This window comes from Platalea leucorodia (assembly GCF_965183815.1).
Source record: "Platalea leucorodia genome assembly, chromosome: 4".
Taxonomy (NCBI): domain Eukaryota; kingdom Metazoa; phylum Chordata; class Aves; order Pelecaniformes; family Threskiornithidae; genus Platalea; species Platalea leucorodia.
In genome coordinates this window covers 114172957-114190810 of record NC_138826.1, presented here as the reverse complement: position 1 = coordinate 114190810, position 17854 = coordinate 114172957, and the positions used below count along the sequence as shown (strand labels likewise).

At 37.1% G+C, this 17854-nt stretch overlaps 1 protein-coding gene across 1 annotated transcript in view; it reads right to left on the bottom strand.

The window, feature by feature from the left end:
* FBXL13 (F-box and leucine rich repeat protein 13) overlaps positions 1 to 17854 on the bottom strand; it is a gene marked incomplete at its 5' end in the record, with an annotated part of 95678 nt that overhangs the window by 5968 nt on the left and 71856 nt on the right. Inside the window, 3 exons of the mRNA XM_082311338.1 lie at positions 1090 to 1253; positions 4640 to 4774; positions 11619 to 11702. Of these exons, the coding sequence (XP_082167464.1) occupies positions 1090 to 1253; positions 4640 to 4774; positions 11619 to 11702 (383 nt within the window). The remainder of the gene's footprint in view (positions 1 to 1089; positions 1254 to 4639; positions 4775 to 11618; positions 11703 to 17854) is intronic.

Below are 17854 nucleotides of genomic sequence, written 5' to 3'. Positions count from 1 at the left end.
AAACCAAGGAGGGTTTGGAAAGCATGAAGCACACTGGAAATATCTTTTAAGTTACTAAGCATCTGCATTGGTCTTGTGGTCTCTGAAGTGACTATAAAACCCTGGAATGATTTAGCTTGAAGTGCACTATCTATCTACAGTGGTCGTGTTAAGAGTGGGGCTAGAGCTCCCCTAGTATGGATACTCTCTACATAATAGAGTAGTATATATTTCTTACTGAAGTCATAAAGTTTGATTAAGTTATACACTCAGAGATATCAACCATGCTTAAACTTTAGTTCTCTTCCAAACAGTTTCAGTCCCTTTGGCATGTCCGGCCACTGTGCAGTTCTACATGTACGGATCCTGGTCTGCGATGCTCTTAACCCCCATGGAAGGGTGACGGACATCAGATCTGCATCTTGGAGACACAGAGCTGAAAACTCAGCTCTAAACCTGACCAGAACTGACTGGCTTTTAAATGCCATGGGGAATCAAGAGGCTGGGTCCACCTACACCAGTAGGGAAGCTGGATTACATTGTGGTAGATGACTTGTTTTCTCCAATTGTAGATACATAACAAGTATGTTTCACTTGTACTTCATGAAACTATGCTTATGATACCTTAACTCATTCGCTGTAACCATGCTGCATTTTGAGCACAGGCCCACATCAATGCTTACATCTGCTTCTGCCATATACTGACATGCAGTCATGGGGAAACAGGCTCCCACAAACCCTCAGAGTGAGCTCAAGTACATAGTGCGATGGCTGAGAGCATTAGGCCCAGCCTGTTTTTCTCCCTCATGTTCCCCCATGCCCTTGAGGTGTTATCCTGTGTCTGCAGAAATTTCCGTAACAGGATGTTGGCCACCATAAAGATAGATGGAGTCCCTATTTCCCTTCATTTCTGGCTGACACTAGAATATGTAGATACCCACACCAAGCCACAGGAACTCTAAGGCAGCAATGTGGACACCCCCTAGATAAAGGCGCAAGATGGCTCAAGCGAGATACCTAGCATGGCAACATGATGCCAATGAAGAAAAAAGCCACATGCTTTTGGGTTCACAACCAACTCTGAATTGAGATTAGGAAATATCCTCTTACTTGGTAATATTTCTACAGTACAGCATCTTGAGAATCTGGAGTTGCTTACAACCTTTCCAAAGATATTTCAGTGCTTTGTCAGTAAGATGAATGCAACCCGAGACATTCAAGAAGTGGAGATAATGGCAGGCTGCAGCCAAGTATTGGATACAGGTATCAGTCATCTGTAAATGAAGCAACAAGACACATAGAAGTTAGAAGATTATTGAATAACTGAAAGAAAAAAAACACAGAGCACAATTTTAGTGTCTGATCTGTTGGAAAACTATGTTTTAAAATACTTCATGGAAGTAAAATTTCTGGCACAGCAGAATTCTGAATCTCTGGAAGAGGCTCTACAGGAACCGTCACTTAAATATCAGGAGCATATTAGGTATTAATTAACTGTGATTCCAGTACAATCTAAAGTATTGTGGGATTTTTTCCACCTAATCACAATGGTTTAACTTTCCCAACCTTATAATTGTGCACGTAGCACATATAAGCCTTTAGCCTGACCTGCTATTGCATTGTTCTTGCTAAACTCTTAGGCTGCACTGATAGTGTAGCCATAGCAGTTTTGTATCTCAGTTCTCTATTACAAATGAGTGTTTCACAGCAAGACCTTTTTAACGTATAGTTGTTTTTCTTTAGCTCTGAAGTAGAGCTGCTTAGTTCCACCTCACAATTCCATTTTTCTGAACTGATATTCATTGCGATTAATGCTGGAAGTCGCATTTGAGAAACACATGAGACGGAGACTTTAAGGCACATAAGCAGTCATGCAAGCTACTTCATTGCTCCACTGACCTCAGTGGAAACAGTCAGGAATAAATTCTGTACATACTTCAATTACCTTGTTCAGTCAGGACCAAAAATCAAGGGGGGACATGCAAAAGACCTTTAAAAGAGACTTGATTAAAATCAGCGGAGTGGGATGGTGGAAAGAGAGATGAGGGTTTCACTTGCATTAAACAGCCAATCTATCTCATGAGAATCTTAAAGGGGACAAGCAGGCAAGATGAAGCTGGGTCCTTGGGTTGTGGAACAGAAAATTAGCACACTATCATCTATCTCATGATACAGTCCTCCTGGAATATAGAGGTAATTCTGTGCTTTGCTTATTCCAGATTTAGCTATGTGCTCAATAGTAGATCTGCAATAGATTAATAAGTAGATTAAAATATTAATAAATAGATTAATATGCCTATTGAAATAAACCAAAGTTGCTGACTGAACTCACTATTCAGTTATGAGATGCACTTAAGAGAAATCTACATTCATCGTACACTCAATCCTATTCCCTTTAAAGGACTGAATTACAGAATTCATCGTCCATTGAACTGTGTCTTCAGAACTTTGCTATTTAAATAGCTGATTCATTCATTTAACCAGAGATTTATTTTCAGTTCTTGCTATATTTTTTCATGTGTAGGATATGTTTCCCACAGCAACTTCATTTTTTTCCTGTGAAATAAGAATTACTCTTGAATCAGGCTCATTCTTTGGGTAAGACTCAGAACTGCACTGCTGAATATTTTAGTATCAGCATTTGCAAAATGCCTTGTACCTGTCCTAGGTATACAGAAATGTGACAGGAAAGCTCACTGCACTTTCACTGAGTAGAGTTTCTTCAAAGACAATTAATTTGCCCCAGTAGATATGATTAAGTGATAAGCTCTTCTAATTTTAGAGTAACCTGCATAGCACATGCCAAAACATTCTTAATGGACATGTATTCATATATTGATTTTTTCCATGTTCTCTTGCTACGATTTTTTTTTTTTTTTTTTTTTTTTTTATAAAATATAGCTGATGTTGCAGGACATGACTGTCAGACATATTAACATATAACCTTTGGAACAGGTTCATTCTTACTTTAATCTCCTGACCATTTTTAAACAGTCTCTGAGTGGAAAATATTTCCTTACTTAGCAGCTGGATCCCCTCAATTTACACTTGAGATTGCCAAAGGGTTTGAAAGACCCATTAGTTTCAACATCTGCAGGTGTACCCATCTCATTTTATGGAGTTGCAAGCTGGATTCAAGACAAAAAAAGACGTGTAAACTTATGTGTAGGTTTATTTGAAAGAGTCTTGATGTTCTTTTCTGAAAATAGTAGAGTATTAGCAGTTAACAGATTGGGTTTATAACTGTTTAAAGAAAAGATACCATCTATAACTGTTTAAAGAAAAGATGCCATCTAGGAACAAAGCGTTGGAAGGGTATTACTAGGTCACTGAGTCTACTTCTTGTTCCCATTTGAAGGAACTACAAAATATGACCCAGTTCATTCCCTTATCAAGAGCCATCCTAACATTCCTTAATACTTTGCCCCCGTCTCCCTTCCCAGGATGCTGTTTTACAGTTTGTTGCTCTGATAATCAGAAACTCTCCCAGTTTCCAGCCTGACATTTTATAGTTTTTTTGGGGTTGTTTTTTTTTCTGTGTTAGTCTATAAGGTATAATGGAAAGCATGACAGAGAAGACTGTTAGCAAAACTACCTAACTTCAACCACTTTGGGAAGATCTCCATGTACAACGTCTATTATCACTGTTATTATGGGAAAATAGCTTAATATCTATTTAAAAGCAAAAGATAAGGAGATTGAGACTGATGTATATAATAATTAATGCTGTACAGTAGGTATCTGTAAGATATAAACCAGGGGCTATTGTAAGACACAGAGCAGCTTCCTTGGCCTGCCAGATCTGACAGACAGCCTGTGGGGTTTGGCCTAGAGGCTGAAAAACTTAAGAACTTTTGGAAGGCTAATGAACCGATCAGAATACGTATAATTTAGGGCTGGCTAACTAGTCAGCTGGGTCAGCTCAAACCAGTTGGCCAGGAGGCTAAGGTGTTCAGTCACTGCAGTGAATAAAAGGACATGAGGACTTGGGGGGGGGGCTGAAAGGATAGTCAAGGGTTATGGAGATGGGTGTTGGAGAGGAGGAAGGCAAGGACAAGCGATGGCTGCACACCTATTGTGGAAGGAAACAAGATATTGGGCACGTCAGTACGAAAAGAGGAGGAAACTGGTCCAATGAGTATGATGAAATTGTAAAGGCTAGTTCAAGATGAACTTTTCCAAAAGTAGTAATAAACTTAGTATATTCCCACTTGATAGTGATGGAAGCAATGCTACAACAACTTTTTCCATGAATGAAAATACTCAGAGTTATTGAAACAAAGAGATCACCCTTTGGAAGCACCCAAACCACCAGAAGCTGAGAGAGCATTTGCAGGAAGTATCACTAAAAGCCCTTCTCTCTTCACCCTTCCCTAGACATCAACCCCTGGAGAGATAAACTTTTACCTCATCCAGCTTGGACACCTTTATGTTGTAACTGCAACCATTAGAAGAACGCCAAACACTCTCAAGAACCAAGTCTCAGAACTTAAAACTCATGGAAAGTCAGCTGAACCTAAGCTCTGATTTCTAAATTAGTTGAGTACGTTGTAGAATTGTGACAAGACACAGATGCCAGCAGGTCGAATTTCTGAATGAAATACTAAGTACCTCTTTGCAATAGCAACCTCAGAACTATTGCCCCATTTCTTATACATACCTTCGGGCAACCCGCTATGTTGACAGATGTTAGTGTGTGGCAGTGAAATGCCATTGCTTTCACAGCTTCATCCGTCAGCTGAGGGCAGTAAGAGACATGGCAGTATTCCAGGGATTTTGTGCCCTGGCAGAACTCCTGAAAGAGTGACAAAGCAATCATTCTTAGGTGGCATGCCTACTCTACTTTTTCTCAATTTATGATATATTTACATCAATCCTTTGATCCACTTCAGGCACTTCAGTTTTCTAGGTACCCTTTATTAGTAGTGAAGTCATTCAGCTGTTGGCTGTGAATGTCACTAGAAAAAGAAGCGATGCATTAAAAGAGGCTATTTTCCATTGCTTATATATTATACTATGTGTTCATTAGACTAACATTCATATAAGAAGTTCCACTGTATATATTAAAATATGTTGAATTTGAGTTCTTTAAATTGAGCACAACCCAGAACCTAAAGGTTTGTGCTTAAAGGACCAGCTCCAAAAGCATTTATTCTTCTACTCTCTGCAAATGCCCATTTTTGGGTATATTAACTTTTCTCTTTTTTTTTTTCAAAAATGAGCAAACAACTGTATCTGTATAAATTACATTATTTTCTTGGAAAGGAATGGGTAAGAATCTCAGGACTGTCCCTTGGGAGTTCCAGGTGTTGATTCGCTCTGTGGAGCTCAGGCCAGTTAACTGTGGCTGAAATGCCATGTAATTCCTGCTGTGATACCTGTTAACTACAATTTCTATCCTCATTTTTAGAGCTAATAAGCACTTGTAGATCCCACTGACTTCAGTTCCAGCACCTTTGTAACTCAGGTATTAGCTTTTTTGTACACCCTGTAAAAGAGATCATTTTGGGAAATAACAGACCAAACTGTTCAGTGACCTTTCCCAGCTTATAAAATGGAGTGGAGATAACTTCACACATTATGAAACTGCAAGAGCTGTTTACGAAACATATTGGTGACCTACAGATGGCAAGTGATAAATAGGTATAAGGTATTATTATTATTACTATTATTACTACTACTACTATTAAGACGTTCCAGCTTCTACATGTGGTTTTTAATTTTTACATGAATACCTTTTCCATGTTCTCTTCTACAAGGCCAACCGAAAAGACCAAAGGGACAATTTGACCAAAGACCAAAGGAACAATGTGTTAATGTATTTTTCATCTTACATTTGATACTTGCGCCTCTGACAGGTGATCATATGAATGAAAATTTTTGGCAAAATGGACATTGAAGTGTATATTTTAAATAGCATCAGAGAATCCCACATAAAACTTTGCTTCTCATGCAACATGGGTAGTTATAACTTTGGCATATTATGCACATTTATTGTTTGCAATGAAGCTCCTATGAAAGGCCACATAGATTCATAAAATGTACTTTTCTCCTTTGCACTCTGAAACTTTGTCTACCTTTTGGCCTGAGTCTTTTTCAAATGTGAAAACACCACTTCTAGGCCTACAAAGCAAAGGAGAAGGTAGACCATAATTTGTGTTTGTGGAAACCTTCTCTTGAAGAGCCTGCAGATCTGTTAATTCAAGAACCAAACAACCTAAAATTGTATTTCTTCACCTAATGGTGCCATGATGTAAGCATCACAGAATATTTTGCGGCTCAAGCAAAGCTTTAGCTTCAGTGAGACTCTCTCCTCTTCTGTGATGTCCAGCCTAGAACGATGGTGAGAGGCCTTAAATTTGTCACTAAGCTGATCTTCCAGGCCTGCTAATCTTGACCTAAGGCCAGTGTACTTTGTCATTTACTGGAATGAAAATTCTACCTCTACAGGGGAAAGAAGGAACTACTTATATAGTAGTTGAATAAAAAACCCTGGTTGCACAAAGCTTTTCCAAACTTCCAATAATTAGTCCTGAAGTAAACAGACTAAGGGCTACATGGATAAATAACACATGTGCATGCACACAGAGACACACAAATGCACATATTTATCATGCACAAATACTACATATTTATCATTCTGAAAAAAATTCCACAGTAACCAGACTATTGCCATTGACACATAGCTATTTTCTCCTTACGTAAAACAGGAACTCAGGCACTAATATATGGTTGATCACTGGTAAATGTTAGCTCTTTGATGACCAAAAAGTATGTGATTGTGCGTGATTTTCATAAGTCTTACCTAAACAGATGCAGAGAAACTTATTAAGTCTGAAATTTGTTTCATGGATCAGAATTTTAGTACTTTTTGTCTGTATCCTCACTCATCTCTTTTTTTCTATCTATCAGTTTAGCTGTAGCAAGTCACTGCTGCTTGGCCTTGTTTTATTTTACAAATAGCAGGATGTGAATGCTTCAACTTAGGACTGGTTAGAGTGAACAATTCAGGATTTATAAAACTTGACTTCTGTAGCTTTCCTATTTCAGTGCTAGCTTTACAGGCTGTTACCTGCAATACAGAAATATTCTAAACCCAATAACTGAATGTTTTTTATCCCTGTGTAAGAGAAACTGCACTCCCTTCAGAATTAGGCCTCAGATGTGATGACTTAATCACTACATTCTCAGCTAGGGTATGTAGCACAAGCTGAAGCCAAGATTTCAATGCCTGTGAGATACGATTATCTTGTTTTTACTGGCATAGTTTATCTGCATACATATTTAAAATATCCTTCAAAGTTAGGTTCTGTATTTGCTCATAACTTTAAGTCTACCCCTACATTATTTTGCAAATAGCACTAAAATTATATTTGCAATCAAAGGAAATGGAGCTTTGTTTGCTCTTTTCATCTCTGTATCCCTGGTTCTATGCCTATAAAGAAAATAACAGAAGAGCTTGTGAAGATAAATAATGTTTGCAAAACATTTAGACACTACAAAGAACTGAATACTATATGAAGGAAATAACAACATTTTCTAACTTATTTGCACAATTTTAATTCTGTGTAAATAAGACCTGAGGACACACACAAGCATCAATGAAAATTACAGTGACGAGTGGTGTCCCTCAGGGGTCCTTTCTGGGGCCAGTGCTGTTCAATATCTTCATCAATGACATAGGCAGCAGGATTGAGTGCACCCTCAGCAAGTTTGCAGATGACACCAAGCTGAGTGGTGTAGTCGACACACCTGAAGGACGGGATGCCATCCAGAGGGATCTGGACAGGCTGGAGAGGTGGCCCTGTGTGAATCTCATGAGGTTCAACAAGTCCAAGTGCAGGGTCCTGCACCTGGGTCAGGGCAATCCCCAGTATCAGTACAGGCTGGGGGATGAAAGGATTGAGAACAGCCCTGAGGAGAAGGACTTGGGGGTACTGATAGATGAAAAGCTGGACATGAGCCGGCAATGCGCTCTCGCAGCCCAGAAAGCCAACCGTATCCTGGGCTGCATCACAAGAAGCGTGGCCAGCAGGGCGAGGGAGGTGATTCTGCCCCTCTACTCTGCTCTGGTGAGACCCCACCTGCAGTACTGCGTCCAGCTCTGGGGTCCTCAGCACAGGAAGGACATGGACCTGTTGGAGCAAGTCCAGAGGAGGCCACAAAAATGATCAGAGGGATGGAGCCCCTCTGCTATGAGGAAAGGCTGAGAGAGTTGGGGTTGTTCAGCCTGGAGAAGAGAAGGCTGCAGGGAGACCTTATTGTGGCCTTTCAGTACTTAAAGGGGGCTTAGAAGAAAGATGGGAACATACTTTTTAGCAGGACCAGTAGCAATAAGACAAGGGGTAACGGTTTGAAACTAAAAGAGGGTAGATTCAGACTAGAGAGAAGGAAGAAATTTTTTACAATGAGGGTGGTGAAACACTGGAACAGGTTGCCCAGAGAGGTGGTAGATGCCCCATCCCTGGAAACATTCAAGGCCAGGCTGGATGGGGCTCTGAGCAACCTGATCTGGTTGTAGATGTCCCTGCCACTTGCAGGGGGGCTGGACTAGATGGCCTTTAAAGGTGCCTGCCATCCCAAAGCATTCTATGATTCTATGGTTCTATTCTATCAAAATATAAAATACTAAATTGCTGCTCATTAAGTGAGCATCATCTGAGTTACAAATGAGCAAAGATCCTATTTATAAAATATGTGATCATATCAGCATTCAGATACTGTTACAATGCCTGGGAACATGTAAATGAATTAACACTGTACAGTCAACATTATTTTTGTCATTTTATAACTTTCGGCAATTTATCTTAACAGTGTTAGTAAAGTCCTCTTAATATCCATTTTCTTTTCACATAATTTAAATATTTTTATATAATCAAAGGATAACCAAGATGTGCAGCATGCAATGGGGTTACTCTCTACAAATTTTCCATAATATCCTTAGATTCAACCTACAAAAAAGGACTTGCTGTTTTGAATTACTTCCTTACCTCTTTTTTCTCCCGCCCTCCCTAGATCCATGACAACATGGCTTCTGTAACTCCTACACATACTCCCTGCTGATGCTTTCTTCCTCAAAAAGCTCAAATTCATATGGCAGACAAGGAAAGCATAAACACTTCTTTTTTCACAGTCTTTTTTTGAACTTACTCTATGTAGCGGGGCAACTGAAATAGCTTCTCAGGCGTAAGCATAGCACAACGCAGAAGTGAATATTCTCCTCTGAGAGCAACAGCGCTGGCGCTACACGATGGTCCGTGAGGTACACAAGATGTACATATTTGGTCATTGTTTTGGTTAAAAACATGGACCTTCACACCGAATGTTCATGAAAGGCAAGTCAGAATTATTCCTAAAGAAGCAAATCCTAATGGCCTGACGTGTATGTTTGGTAACAAGATTCAATCCAGATGCATCCCTTGTGGTACAGCAACAACTGACTCATTTTTACAATATATGGCTATAAAATGATGGATGTTGGAGCTTTATAATGGAAAAAATATAGAAGCTGAAGACTGGGATTACGTGATGGCATTGCCTGTACCTGCAGCCTTACGATCTGCAACTGTTTATGGGCATGAAATTGATATCATTAACAAACATGATTTAAGCATTTCTGTTACATATGGTTAGGAACAATTCTCCGTTACAGAAACAAGTGCTCTTATTTGGATGTAAATCCTCTCTCCTTCCTAACAAGACGGATAGTTCTTTTTTCTGCTGTAAAGTTACCAACTAGTGTTTCTTTCTTATATTGTTCTGAAACACAAAGCAGTAAATCTATGCAATCATATTGAATTTGTCAAATCTCCATAAGGATTTAGGTAAATTTCAAGCAACCCGTGATAAGAAATTTCACAGTTTAACTACACATTTTGGAAACAGTCATCTCCTTTTCTTCCTTCTGAATTTTCACACTAGGTTCATTTCATGTGCACTAGATTATGTATGGAAGTAAACAGCAAAAAGTTGACCCCTATCCACCCTTTTCATGCCACTGGCGATTGAACAGATCTCCGTTGTATTCCCTCAGCCATCTCCTTTCCAGACCGCAGGTTCCTTGCTTACTTATCTGTTCCTTTTATGGAGATTATACCATACCTCTGATCATCCCTGTTACCCTCTCTGAATCTTTTCCCGTTTCCAGTGCAATGCTTTACCCATAAAAAGAATTACAGTAACACTGAATAACTGATTTTACCAAAACAAGACAATGAGTACTAATAAATTAGAATTTAGCATGTAGTTACTGCTGTGATGATAGTGTAAGTCTAATAAATATTCGAATGTCAAGTCTCATTGTTGACATTCATTTAAAAAAAGCAAGAGTCAGTAAATCAGAAATATAAAATTTATAAGCATTGTGAAATGAAATTCAAATACTGTATTAGGATGAACATTTCTATGATAATTGGTGAGTATTCAAAAGAAAAAATATTTTCTCACTGTGTAACTTCATAACTTAGCATCAATGTAAATAATTGCCTTTGTGGCAACTTCAATTTGTAAGTTGTCTTTCTACAAATTAATTAATTTCCTCTCTGATTACTTTATAAAGATTATTGACCCTGGGAAATTTCTAAGTTCATAGCCTAAGTTTGAGATCAGACTCAGTCTTTTTATTTTAAGAACAATATCTAGCTTTATATTGCCCAAATCCAATATTTGATTTTCAAAACCACTGTATATAATAATAATAATTTAAAAAAGAAAAAACAGTGGAAAAAATAAAGTTTAGTGAGATTCAATAAATGTCTTGCTGTGAGCATGATGATATCTTTAGAATAAGAAGTCAGCATTTCAAACACCTAGCTTAAAACACATTTAGTCCATTTTCTAGCAGATTAGTTTCATCATTATATATGGATAAATTATACATTTGATGTTTTCATAGGACATTTTTAAAGGTTTTAGTCAAATAATGACACAGTGCAATGTGTGCTATTTTTCCCATAACACAGCTTAGACATCTGTTCAATCTGAAGAAGATGCACATGTATTCCTTATTGAAATATAATTTACTATTTTTAATCACAATAATCATAACATTTATGCTGGTAAGAAATATGCCTTTAGAGGTATATTGAGACATATCTTTGTGTCACTAAGAGATAATGATGTGTGGCAATATATCAGCAACATATGAGGAACCAAGTGTAACAGACTAAAAGAAATTCAACTATTCCATTGAGCGAGGCATGCTGTCATCTAAATACGGCATGCAAGAAATGACTGACTAAAGAAGCAGAAAGCAAGACCTGAAAGCCCACAGTAGCGATGGGAAAAGTATGTTTTAGATAGAAATTGGTGAAGGATTTGTAGAGCCAGAAATAAATAATAGTACCAGCCATTTAGATTGCAATTTGCACGGTACAGTTCAGTAGAAATTAAGGCTTTTGTGGAGTGAATTTCAGAGTCAAGCAGACGGCAGAATTCAAGACATTAAAATTCATGAAAGGAATGAAAAAAATGGAAAGGAATGAAATGGGAGAATCATTTGTAAGAGTGAGAATGTAGAACAGTGTAATGAAGAATGAATGATGACATACAGAGTAAAATAAGATCAGGTTTTGGACATGGTTACTTTGAAGAAATAGAGAGGCTTCCAGGAAATACCAAGAAAAGTGGTGAAGTTTTACCTGAATCCCAGTATCACTGATGTTTTTGCATTCTGATACAGAAAGTTCCTTTATTTTTCCATGGTGGCCAAGGGCTCTCAAGCTCTAAAAAATTACAGAAAAATTAATCTTAAAAATCAATACATGCTATTTTATGTAATTACATTTAATATGTTAAGATAGTAATTAATATTCAATGCCTGTATATTAAAGCTTCTATCTAATTATTACAGCACCTTTTAAGACATTCTCTTCAGTGGAATGCATACAGTTTATCCTCTGATTTTTGCTTGAAGTATGTACAAGGGTTAAGAATTCTTTGCAGAAATAATTCAATTGAGGAAGCAAAAAATTAGGTTTGCCTACCTGTTCAGAAAGAAAGAAACTGAAGAAAAGTAGCACAGTGTGAAATACCATAGGACACAGACCAGGACTCTCACAAAGCAAAATAAATTTACAGATCTTCTCCAAAATTTGGGTTTGAAAGAACTTTTCACAAATTTTTGTGTTGGAAGAACAAAATACTATTTCCTACAACCCAATAATATCTCAAAATTGCTGCCTTTATGATTTGCTTACCAGTAAGGGCTTTATGGCTACAGCTATGGTACAAGACAGCATTTGAAATGGTGCAGTCACTCTTAGGTGCATGAACAACCCCCATATTCAAGACAATAGGGAGGTGAAAACTTTGATAAATTCCTGTTTTAGGAGTGCAAAAGGATCTGACAATGCTTTGTGATTTTTACTGCTTGTACACCAGGGAACAGGACTGTGTTCTGATCCCAAACTCTCTAATCTGAAGGAGAATTAAATGTTGATTTTGTAAAAATGTATTTTGATAGTCACAGCAAAATACCTCTGTGCTTCATATCAATAAATTAAACTTTACTGAAAAACAAAGTTATCACTTTATTCCATATGGTTAATAAATTATCTACAATTAGGCAGCGAACAGCACTGCACATAGAGGCAATATCATCTTGAAAAAATCAGCACATGTAATCAGACATACTGTCTGGAATCCAGATGTGGACACTGTACTGATAATGCTGGAAGAGTGCGGCTGGAGTTCAAATTTTGCAAATTCCTGAAATCTCACAGGCTGAATAAAAACAAAAAATGGAACAATGAAAGAGATTTCCAGTCCTGGCTACTTATGAAAACAAAGAAATTTGCATTTTTCTCAGCAGACACAGTTATGTGGTGACCATTACTTTCAACGGCTTCATGAAAATCTACAGATTTCAAATTTTTGTTGACCAGAGCACTCCTATTCAAGACAAAAAACCAATTATGTAGTTAAACCCCAAATGGGTTTATGTCAGAACTTGAATTCCTTACAGCAGAGACTGATAGAGATAGGTGTGACCTTATGGACATAATTTCTTCTTGCATTTTCCTTTATTTAAAAGTGGCACCACTTTAATGTACTTGGTAATGAAATACTAAAGAATATTATAAAGATTTTTTTGCTACATGACAATTTATGCTGCTATGACTTCAAAGATAACTTATTTTATATGATTAGAGTGACACTGAATCACAGAACAACTTTTTTTTTTTTTTTTTTTTTTCAATGAAAATCAAGGTCTCCTTTGAGGTGTTTCATTAATAATTCCAGATTTGAGAAGCAAAAGAGTGAAGACATGGAAGACAAGGAATGTCATTAGGAACTGTCTATTACATAGAAAAACTATGAAACTTTTACGTTTCCAAAAACAAACCTCTTCAAACAAGTTCTACACAGGAAGACTAATCTATATGAAATTTTTAGCTATTCTTTTTGTATCTAACTTATATACAAAGGAGGCAATTATCCCTAGTTTTATTAGACTTCCTGATTTATTCAGTAGTATTCCCTGATAAATAACATCAGGGATCCCCATCCAGGATACTGACCTATTTCTAGAGACTTTTATCTTCTATACTAAGCCTCCAGACATTTTTGAAAAATATTAGAACTCCTGGAAATAGATGCTAGCGAAACAGATACTGTGCAGCATACAGACTAGGATCACCCATTCTATGTGTCTCCAGAAACATATTTCTCCTTTAACATAAAGAAATCACCCCATGTATCTTGGATCAATCTTCTGTTGACATGGAAAAAGGGAAGACTTTGTCCTGCATCTCTTCTATAGCATGTATATTACCATTTCCATTTAGAAAACAACTTTAAAAGAAACGTCTTATTCTTCTCCAACAACTGTTTTTTTCAAGCAATTTTTACATTTTTGTTCTGTGTCATTTACTTTATTACCTGAGGCCTACCAACATTTGCAGAACACCACTTATTATTATCCCACCAAGGTTTTAAGTTTTTGTAGATGAGAAAATGAGTATCGACTGTACCAGCCGGTGATGGTCTTCTCTTGCTAGAGACAAACGTCATCTGAGGCTATGGCATACCAAAGACAACTACTCTTTATTTTATATTCACAAGCTGCAAGTCTCTGCCTTCCAACTGCAGACTGCAATGAATGTACCATCTCTCACTAATAATAACCATGTGCTATGCTATTTTCAACTACTTCTGAGATTTCTGTTCACGTATCTCTTTGTAACCCTAAAGGTCAGCATCTGTAATGTATCGTTATGTTCCAGAGATATACAGATGTTACTTCCTGTTCATACCCCAAACCAAAGAGATTGACCTCGAAGTGACTCCAATCTTGGAAAATGGCTCTTAAGAGGTATCTCCCACCTTCCATTTCTGAGCCATTTAATATTAAATGACTCAGTTTATCTTCTAAAATGCTCAGATTTCTGCACAGGTTGGCCACAGTCAGGCATCAGTTTCATGGATCAAACACTTACTAGACGAGAAGAATTTAACTCCTATCATGCAGTATCATTTTGCTAATAACAATACATATGTGGTGGAACAAAGTTCAGTTTCAGATAGCAAAAACCTTCTGGAAAATTGGTAAGTTCTTAAGCAAATGTAGCTATACTGTTTCCAATACCTACACTAATATAAAGGTGAGTCAGATCTGCTTACAGGAACTGTAGAGACATTTTTCTATCGCAGTGCAGACATCAGCCTGTATGACTGTGTATAATGCATGCCATAAAATTTAATTTATGAACCTAACACCATTTGCAGTTAGACCAGATCATAACTTATGTAATATGGTTGCCAACATTTCTTGACACTAAGTCCACACAACAGGGCTTCCACTGCAACAGAATGTCCTGTAAAAATATCGAGCCCAATTTTCAGCATTGCTAAGCACCTTTAATTCCTACTGATTTGCATTGGGACTCAAGGTGTTACCACATCTGGCATCGATTGTAATGACTGTCTGTGTTAGTGTTTCCTACTTCTATGCAGAATTAAGCTGCTAGGTCTCCAGGTCCAATTCTCTCTTTCTCTATTCTCCCAAGCAAACTGGAGTGCTAACATCTGAATTTGGAGCCCACTGTCATATGTTTTAACATGTCCTTTTCTCTGCCTTGGGAATGCGTGTGATTTGTTACATCCTTTCCTTTGGAAATCAAATGCAAGGAATTCATTTGCAGTCTGTTGCTGGTTATATCTATCATCAGACCTGATAATATTTTTTTCTTAACTTTGACAAGGCTCTTCCTCAGTCCTACTGGCCTAATTTTCTAACAGAACAAAATGTGGAGCCGGGCTATGGATTCAAGTCACCATAGATTCAGAATCCCACTAAGAGTGCAAAGAAATTACTCTAGATAACTGTGGAAAGCCAAAATGCCACTTTTGGGTTTTTTTTTCCCCTATTTAGAAACTTATTATTAAAATATTAGTAAATATTTACATTGCAGCCTGGCCTTCAGGATCAGCCGGGATCTGAAGATCATTAAGCACAAACATGTAAGAAAAGAAAGTTGAGCTAACTGTTTATACATCCATATAACCACTACTCCAGAGTTCCCAATGATTACAAATTATCCTCGACTTTAAAGAGTAACTACACATAGCACGCAAAAAATCTGCGACTGATTAGCTGACTTGATGCCACAGAGAATTCTTGAGGAGGAATTTCAGCCAGAAGAGAGAATGGGGCCTTAAATTATTATGAGAAAGAATTTCATGCATGCCAGTCATTGCAGAAGAAAATGCAAAAGCAAAGAATATTTCTCTGTGTACTTCATATTTCCTTTTTATCTTTGATTTCGGAAGTGCATCAGGGTTCTTCCCATTTTTAGAGGATTTTACCTATTTTTTACATTTTAGGCTATTTTTTTCTCTCTCATTATTACACTGCATATAATTCATCACTGCCATTAAGCTTCCCTGAGTCTATGTCAGGGCATCTACTGTTTTTGTTGCTGAATGCTCTATATAACTCAGAAGTCAACTAAGTTTCTTTATCAATTCCTTTGATTATTCTTTGCTATACTTTTTCTATCTAAATCTTGCTTGACTTAAGACACTTTCTTCAAATGTCCTGACATTTCTATACTTAATTTTTTTTTTTTTATGTCCCAAGAAGATGGGTGATCCAGGCCATATGCATGAGCAGCTTGTGTCAGAATGAGGGAAGCTAGGCAGCTGCATGCTTTCAGACTCTCAGCCTTGGAGAGCAAAGCTGCCAAAGCTGTATCATATAGACATCAGAAAAAGCTCAAGACATTTGAACAAAAATATGGAGAGTATGAGAATAAAGAATTTAAACTACTAAATAAATAATAAAATAACTAAAACTGCTTCTCTAACTCATGGAAGCATTTCCACTGAGTCTCCTTTTACAAGAAAGACAAATAGGTTTTGGTCCTAAATGCTAATGTGTCCAGCTCTGTAACAGAAGCTTAAATGCCTTGCATATATTGTAAATACCTTCATAATGATATCTAAAATGACTTGTGATATTATCTATGCATTCATGAACATGTTCACCACACTCACAATTTAAAACACTATGGTCTCTATTCCAGGGAGTTTAGAAGAGCAAAACTTGAGGGGAAACAATGAGGGATGGGAGGCTAGCTAAAAAAAAAACGGAGTTTTCTCAAAGGATTTAAAGGTAGTTTTTTCAAATAATTCAACATCTTTGCTCTGTCACTGCAGGTTTTTTTTTTTAAAAGAAATGCTGTCACTAAGTTGCAAATCTTTTCATTTCTAAGTGTCCTTTAAGTCATTTATAGCTCTAAGAAACCAATTTCTAGTACTTCAGGAATGACAAAAACAGAACAAATGTCCTTCCACTATTAAAAAAAGTTATTGAGACTTAAAAATGTGTGCTATTTGTTTTTAAAAAATCAATTTTGAATAAACAAATGTAAAAGGATGGATGCTAAAATAACTGAGTGAATAAATTAATATTTAAAATGTAATTGTGGGGTTTTTTATTTAATGTTATGTATTTTATGAGGGTAAGAGCAATACAGTCAAAGCCCTAATGAGAAAAGTACAGTAACTTCTTCAGTATGCCACCAGTTTCTCACATGCATAAAGTTGACATCCTCTTCATTGGATGGTATTTGGTTTTGTTAATGGATGGTCTTTGACTTATTTAGCAAGACACTTAAGCACACATGCAACTTAAACACGTAATGAATTACTTGACCTATTCTAGCTTGTGTTTAGAAGTTTGCCCAGGCATTTTCTCTCTATGTAAAATGCATGACTTTCTACACAATACCAAAATCTGAATATATGCATTATTTTTATTAAATTTCCAGTCTTTCTGTTGAGGAGTAGACTCAGGACAAGGATAATAAACTCCTCCAAACATGCGAGAGACTTTTAATGTATTTCTTATCAGCACTACATTTTTTAATTACTGTGAGTCTACAGGGTACTGTAATTTTTTTTTTTTTTTTTTTTTCTTTTATTAACAAGATCTCTTGTCAGGGACAATTCTAAGAGTCAATATATTTCTTCCAAATGCAACAAATTCCCTGAATGAAAGACAGATCACAACAGGAACATTCACTTATTGGGCATCAGAGTAACTACAGAAGAGGAAGGCACCCCCAGTGGAAAAAAACTTCCATTTTGATTAAGTCAGTCATACCTGAGACACAGATCTGTAAGAAAATCTGACTCTACTGTATCTTTTCTCCCCTATCCTTCCCTTGAGTATATGTCATCCCTATTGCAGTAAATTCCACTCCGCTTTGATGAGCAGAATGATTCTGCTGTCATTTGAAAAGCCAGAAAGGAAAATTCTCTTGTGTAGTGCAAATCTACATTTTTCACACTAAACAGCAAGACAGCAAAAGCAACAGAGATCTACTGCACAGACTGCAGGAAAGCATATGACCCTTACCATTTTTCATCA